Source organism: Aplysia californica, unplaced genomic scaffold, assembly GCF_000002075.1.
Source record: "Aplysia californica isolate F4 #8 unplaced genomic scaffold, AplCal3.0 scaffold01453, whole genome shotgun sequence".
NCBI classification, from domain to species: Eukaryota; Metazoa; Mollusca; class Gastropoda; order Aplysiida; family Aplysiidae; genus Aplysia; species Aplysia californica.
The window spans coordinates 19,777-27,731 of NW_004798723.1; the positions used below are offsets into that span (position 1 = coordinate 19,777).

At 48.8% G+C, this 7,955-nt stretch overlaps 1 protein-coding gene across 1 annotated transcript; it reads right to left on the minus strand.

Annotated features, from left to right (window-relative positions):
* LOC101853434 (G-protein coupled receptor GRL101-like) lies at positions 1-4,616 on the minus strand. The gene is made up of 2 exons (XM_005112876.3): positions 4,542-4,616; positions 1-4,002 (listed from the first exon to the last, which is right to left on the minus strand). Exons 1-2 carry the CDS (start codon positions 4,606-4,608, stop codon positions 44-46), a joined length of 4,026 nt encoding a protein of 1,341 aa, XP_005112933.2. The 5' UTR covers positions 4,609-4,616; the 3' UTR covers positions 1-43.
* Between the last annotated feature and the right edge of the window lie 3,339 nt (positions 4,617-7,955).

The following is a 7,955-nucleotide window of genomic DNA, read 5'->3' on the forward strand; positions in this document are numbered from 1 at the left end:
AAGAAGAAGAAGAAGAAGAAGAAGAAATGGATGTAGGTTCTGTCTAGTCCATCCGCTTGTTAACTCTGTGGGAAATTGTGGGCACGCGTCCTGTGGACAGCTCATGTGTTTCGTCCTGCCTCTTCCTCCACCGTCTTGCGATGATACTTCTCGCCGCGTTCACGACAAAGGTAAGGTTGTAGAGGAACGGGTTGATGGCCGAGTTGATGGGGACGATGAGGATGGCGGACCAGGCGTAGACCTGGTAACCCAGTGGGTGGCCCGCCATGGCGATCAGGCCCATGATTCCCACAGGAAACCAGCAGACGAAGTCAGTGGCGGCCACGAGGAACAGTCTCCTGGATATCTCCACGTCCTGGGCGCGTCTCATGGCCGAGCTGCTCGTCTGGTTAGCCACGCTCTTCCTCACCTCCACCAGCGCCCGGTAGATGACCAGTTGACCAGCGGCGATGAGCAGGAAGAGGAAGAGGTTGAGGAAGACAAAGACAGCCAGGGAGAAGCGGAAGCCTGGGACAGACCTGTCGCCCAGAGGTAGGCCGAGACAGACGCCTGTGAACGTGTACGTCTGCCAGTGCCGGAACGACGGGACAAACGGCAACAGCGCGATCGACAGACCCAGCAGCCAGGCCAGAGCACACAGCACGTGCACGTAGCGGCCAGAGATCCGGTACTGGCCGAACGGGAACTTGATGACCAGGAACCTGTCCAGAGTGACCAGCAGGATAAAAAACATGGATATCTCACTCGACAAAGTGGACAGAAAGCCTGCGAATTTACACACGGGACCCTGCTTCCAGCCAGTCTCGTGCATGAAGTAGATATTTCTGAAATAATTGTCAGCTGAGGCGATGATCAAGAGATAAACGCCCATGAGGAAGTCGGCGATACTCAGGTGAGCAACGAAGTGTCCGTAGGCCATCCTGAGAGATGAGCGGTCACACATCAGGCGGTTGACCACGGCCGTGAAGTTCCCCAGCAGCGCTGCGACGCCGATGAGCCAGAGCAGCACCCGCATGTACTCACCACCGATCAGGTCGGAGCAGGAGGAGAACGGGTCCACGGGCGCCTGGCAGCTGTGGAGCGTCTTGTGGAGCTGAGGACAGCACAGTTTGTACGTGTCTGCCAGCAGGGAACTGATGGTCACTCCGTCAAAACTGGCCAAAGAGTAAGCGATAGGAGGGGTCTGTCGAAGGTCTAAGGTAGCCATAGACATGCCCTGTGGGAACAAGCCTGGACGTATGGTAGACAGGTTAGTACCTCTCAGGTTCAGGTGAACTAAATGAAGAACAGGCAGTATCTCTAGCGTATGGACACCTGTGAACGACAAATCGATTTCCACCAACTTCCTCAAGGTACGAGGGATCCTAGCTACCGTTACATGTGGGTTGTGAGATATGTTTAAGTACCGAATTTCCAAAAGGTGGGACATAATTTCATCCATGTGCGCATTGTTGAGCGCGTTGTAACTCAAGTCTAAAGTAAGAACACTAACTAAATTTCTCCCTGAACAAATCTTGAAGTCCGGGTCGGCCATGTTGCAAGCAGACATGTTTACGTGCATCAGTTTCTCAGTGACGTCACAGAGGAGAGTGCTCACCCCCGCCGAGGTATCGATACCACTGATGTCCAGATACCTGGTCCTGCTGTCCACGAAGCTGAGGTCAGTGAGCGGCACGCTCGTGTTGTAGCCGGCCTTGACCAGCGTGCCGGACACACACAGGAAGCCCTCCCGGCAGCTGACGTCACAGCTGAGCTCATCGTCGCCCGCCGGACAGTCCCGGAAGTTGTCACACACGCGGTCAGGATGCAGACACTGGCGGGACATGACGCACTGGAACAAGCCCCCACAGTCCACTCTCATCACACTCTCGTCCTCCCCCAGGGGGCAGTCTTGGTGATAATCGTGGACATAATTCACAGGAATGCAGTAAGAATTAGGGCATTTGACATAACCCTCGGGGCAGACAAAATGGGAACAGTTCTGGAGGTGTTGGAAGTTCTGACAACCTAACACCCCACCTGTGGGATCTCTGAAGTAGACACACCTGGGCCCCCAGTTGGTCAAGCCAGAGGTGTCGTTGTCTCCATAGCACGTGCTGTGCTCCAGTCTGCCAAGCGTCTGGTCGAGCGGACCCTCAGGCCCCGTGCAGTCGACGATCTTGTCTCCCAACATGGCGCGGGTCACACAGTCGGTCCGGTTACAGCTGAACACACAGTCTGTGACGCCGTGACGCGCCGCGATGGCCAGCTCTAGTGAAGTGTCGCCCTGGCATGTGGAGCAGTCCGGCTGTCCGTCCAGGAACCAGTGAGTGGGCAGACTCCGACCGTCCGGACACATCAGCTCACCGCACGCGCCCGGTCCCAGCCACTCTCTCGGACAGTACACCGCGTCCATCTCTGGTGGGGACCCACCGAAGTAGTCGTCGTAAGGACAGTCGCGCGACCGGTCACGTAGTTGGCAAACACTTTCATCGTCTTGTGCCGGACAATCGCAGACCCCATCGCACACTTTGCTGTACGGTATACGATATTCGGAGCGGTAGCACTGAAAACGTTTCACGTCATTTGATGACGTCCTCGTCTTGTTTCGTCCAGCCGAGTAAAAAGAAAAAGAGATCTCTTTGTTCATAGAATCAGGCGGTGGAAGATAACTGGCCGAGCGAAGAACACCCTTCGGAAAAGTGTAGTCTCCTGAAAGTTGAAACGCGACTTCACCTCTCCTCAACGCCTCTTCTCTCTTCTCTTCACTAACTGTACTCTTCACCTCTATGTTCTCTTCTTCCACCATTTTCGCTGTAGCCTCACAGACAGCCATCGCGTCTATCTCATCCCCACAGCCCAGGCTCTTCCACCGGAGAGTGGACTTTGGACAGTCCGGCTTGTACGTCACACACGACCCAGCCTCCACTCCGACAAAATCTCCCTCAGTCCAGGGAGAGTAGACCAAAGGCAACCCGCTCACCCATCTATATTGCGCGCGAAAAACCCCGGACACTCTTCTCAGACCAATGAAAAAACGTTTGGATTCAGAGCACATGTTTGCTTTATTTCCCGTATTATGTTTCAACAATTCCTTTTCCAAAAACTGTTTCTCATCGAGAGTTTCAATGCTTACCAAAGATGAGCTTTGTTCACCACACATCTTGTTAGCGCCGATCCAGTGGATTTTTCTCTCTGGTAGAATCTTGTAGCAAGAGAATGCCAGATGTGATGCACCGAGTGACCTCTTGTGTGGGTCAGATTTATCCCAGAACCAGCCAGGGTAGCACTTGTGGCAGACGATGATCGGGACCCCCTGGTCTATGGGCAGCTCTTCGATGACACTGAAAGCGACAGTTCCGGGAGTTTGGCGAGACAGTTGTGTGACAGATGGTGTCGAATACCTGTAATCCTGCAGAGTTTTCATGATGACAATTGTCAGTATTCTTATGTTGATCGTTGCGTCCACATGAGCATCGCTGGAGTTAAAACTGTACTGGCTGCCGTACAGATCGAAGACTACGACAACAATGACGGTGTTCCTGGCAGGGGTGAGTGACGTGTTCACGTGACCTACACTCACGCCGTGCACCTGACCTATATTGCTGGCCTGGCAGTGCGGCGGGTCCGGGTAACTGGCATTGTCAGACAGAAGAGCCTGCCGGAGATCTGTTATGTTGGAAAATTCCCCAAACCCAAAATGCACGTCCAGCCTTGTTGTTCCATTTCTCCGGCAAGACAGGGCCAAGGACACGTTCACACGCGTGAAGTCATCCGTTCGGCCGGAATTGAAGACCTCGAGAAATTTGCTGAAAAATTCCATCTGTTTCCCTAAATGGTCTCTATATTCTGTGGAGCCGTCCGCAACTAGCAGGAGGTCCAGCGGTGAGGAAGAGCAATCGTCCACCAGGGGGAAGAGCAAGTTTTTGGGAACATGGTACTTGGGTGGCCGAGGTCCATATTGGTTTATGAAAGGGCTTCCAGATTGGCAGCACGTTCTTTCGTAGAGCGAAGCACTGCAGCCTGTAGAAAAAAAACCCACAACAACAAAAGAACAACAAAAGAACAACAAAACAACAACAAAAACAACAACAACAAAACAAAAACAAATCCCAAACAGTGTAAACTTTCAAAGATAGTAAATTCTCCCGGGGATGTAACCAGATCTTTGGACAAACAAACACGAACGACATTTGATTCTACGTGTACTTTCTATGAGCTCACCATACGACATTTGCTTCTACGAGATTTGATTCGTTTGATACAGCCCAGGCCGCCCAGCATTGTTCTTCCATGGAGGGGCAAAAGCTGCCACTTTGGCACAATTTGATCAAATCTCGCCCAAAACAAACAAACAACAACCATGTTTTATTTTGAAATATTTGATTAAATTATTGTGTCACCATGGCAACCTTTACCCCTCCATGGAGGAAAATCTGGCTGTCCCTGACTCAATTCGCCAGCCAGTGTGCACGTTTTTTTTTGGCTATTTCGCTCAAATAATAAATAGAATAATGTATGTAATACATTTCTTACTTTGTCAGATTTTCCTTGACCCTTACCTGGCAAATGTAACTGCGTGGACACAAACAACAGCCAGCTTGCAATCAGCTGTGTATGACGAGACATCTTAGCTGTTCCCTGAAAAAACAACAACACAACAATAACAAGCATTACATGTATAATAATAATAATAATAATAATAATAATAATAATAATAATAATGATAATAATAATAATAATAATGATAATAATAATAATAATAATAATGATAATAATAATAATAATAATAATAATGATAATAATAATAATAATAATAATAATAATAATAATAATAATAATAATAATAATAATAATAATAATAATAATAGTAATAATAACAATAATAATAATAAAAATAATAATAGTAATAATAATAATAATAATAATAATAATAATAATAATAGTAATTGTAATAATAATGATAATGATAATAATAATTAATAATAATAATAATAACAAAATAATAATAATAATCATAAATGACATTTATATAGCGCTCAAACCCGATTAAAGTACACAGGCTCTGAGCGCTGTACAATAGGCCCCTACTGTACAACGTACAACAGTAACATAAAACGTTGTGTAAAGAAAGTCAAGTTGTTCCCACATCCGATCCGGACATTGGGGATTGCCTTGTTAGTGAGACAACTTCCTGGGCCTTGGGCATATTGTGGTAGGGTGGCCAGTTCCTTTCCACGCCGCCTTTACTTCCCCAACTCGAAGTCAGGTACCCATTCCTGCTGGGTGGGCAGGAGGGGGCATCCATTACACGTATAGCATTTGTATAACAAGAAACAGGAGAGTCAGAGAATGGGTTGCCGATGGTGGCTACGAGTACTTTGTTCTACTTTGTCATGGCTACCTCAGTTCTGTTCAGACGCTGTGCAGGTATCAAGCAACAATCACAATCTTTTCTTCCAATGCTAGAGTGTGTTTTTTTCCTCACATACCAGTCCCATCTCACATACCTGTCCACGTTTGTCCCATCTCACATACCAGTCCCACCTCACATACCTGTCCACGTTTGTCCCATCTCACATACCTGTCCACGTTTGTCCCATCTCACATACCTGTCCACCTTTGTCCCATCTCACATACCTTTCCCATCTCACATACCAGTCTCACCTCATATACCTGTCCACGTTTGTTCCATCTCACATACCTGTCCACGTTTGTCCCATCTCACATACCTGTCCCATCTCACATACCTGTCCCATCTCACATACCTGTCCCATCTCACACACCTGTCCACGTTTGTCCCATCCCACATATCTGTCCCATCTCACATACCTGTCCAGGACTGTCCCATCTCACATACCTGTCCCATTTCACATACCTGTCTACGTTTGTCCCATCTCCCATACCTGTCCCATCTCCCATACCTGTCCCATCTCCCATACTTGTCCCATCTCCCATACCTGTCCCATCTCCCATACCTGTCCCATCTCCCATACCTGCCCCATCCCACATACCTGTCCCATCTCACATACCTGTCCACGTTTGTCCCATCTCACATACCTGTCCCATCTCACATACCTGTCCCATCTCACACACCTGTCCACCTTTGTCCCATCTCACACACCTGTCCACGTTTGTCCCATCTCACATACATGTCTCATCTCCCATACCTGTCCAGGACTGTCCCATCTCACATACCTGTCCCATCCCACATACCTGTCCCATCTCACATACCTGTCCCATCTCCCATACCTGTCCCATCTCACATACCTGTCCCATCCCACATACCTGTCCCATCTCACATACCTGTCCCATCTCACACACCTGTCCACGTTTGTCCCATCCCACATATCTGTCCACCTTTGTCCCATCTCACATACCTGTCCACGTTTGTCCCATCTCACATACCTGTCCCATCTCACATACCTGTCCCATCTCACATACCTGTCCCATCTCACACACCTGTCCACCTTTGTCCCATCTCACACACCTGTCCACGTTTGTCCCATCTCACATACATGTCTCATCTCCCATACCTGTCCAGGACTGTCCCATCTCACATACCTGTCCCATCCCACATACCTGTCCCATCTCACATACCTGTCCCATCTCCCATACCTGTCCCATCTCACATACCTGTCCCATCCCACATACCTGTCCCATCTCACATACCTGTCCCATCTCACACACCTGTCCACGTTTGTCCCATCCCACATATCTGTCCCATCTCACATACCTGTCCAGGACTGTCCCATCTCACATACCTGTCCCATTTCACATACCTGTCCACGTTTGTCCCATCTCACATACCTGTCTCATCTCACATACCTGTCCACGTTTGTCCCATCCCACATACCTGTCCCATCTCACATACCTGTCCAGGACTGTCCCATCTCACATACCTGTCCCATTTCACATACCTGTCCACGTTTGTCCCATCTCACATACCTGTCTCATCTCACATACCTGTCCACGTTTATCCCATTTCACATACCCGGTGGCTGTCATATGACCGTATGCAGTAGGCAGCGCCGTAAAACCTCTACTAAATTTTAAAAAACAACATATCCGGCACCTGTCCAGGTGTGTCCCGCTCACATACATGTACCTGTGTCAGCTCCAAGTGTGTCCCGCTCACATACCTGTGTCAGCTCCAGGTGTGTCCCGCTCACATAGGCCTACCTGTGTCAGCTCCAAGTGATGCGAACCTCGCCCTGACATTAGCCTGACACAAAGACACAAAGACACACAGAGACACAAACTCTCAGTCCCGTCCCGACAGAAACCACGATAAATTGGAAACGATTACGTTTCCCTGGCGATTGTTCAACTGATATGATCGTGAGCATTTTTGGTTTTTGAGGTGCGGTGTTTTTTTTCCCTCTTTAAAAAAAAAAAAAATTTTGTTTGTACTCTTTGGCAAGATATCCGCGGTGTTAAAAGCCCATAGATCAGCGCGTGGTGAGCATTGATAGCCTTATCTCTGCGAGTGTGCCGGCGCTCAATAGCCGACATTGTATCGTCTGATGGTGACGCCTCGCACAGCCCCAGGGGAGCGCGCCGGAACTGTGGACCTTGTTTTGTTGGTCGTGGGGAAATTGCTTGTGTCAACGGCCAGTCCCACCTTCCCTCGCGGCACACCTGACATATAAGGATGGGCGGATGGGAGAGATTGGTTGAAAAACCCCCAACCCAAAACATTAAAAAATAAATAAAATCCCCCAACTTTTTGGGGGATTAGCCGAAGAGCTTCCTGTTACATGGTGTATCAGCCCATCTAACGGACCCGGGGCAAAAAGGGGGCTTTGTTGACGCCCACTCTCATCTTTCTGTCCTTGTTTGTCTGTCTGTCTGTCTCTCTTTATCTTTGTCTCTTTGTCTTTGTTTCTGCCCCTTCTTTGTCTCTATCTCTGTCTCTATCTATGTCTCTCTCTCTCTCTCTCTCTCTCTCTCTCTCTCTCTCTCTCTCTCTCTCT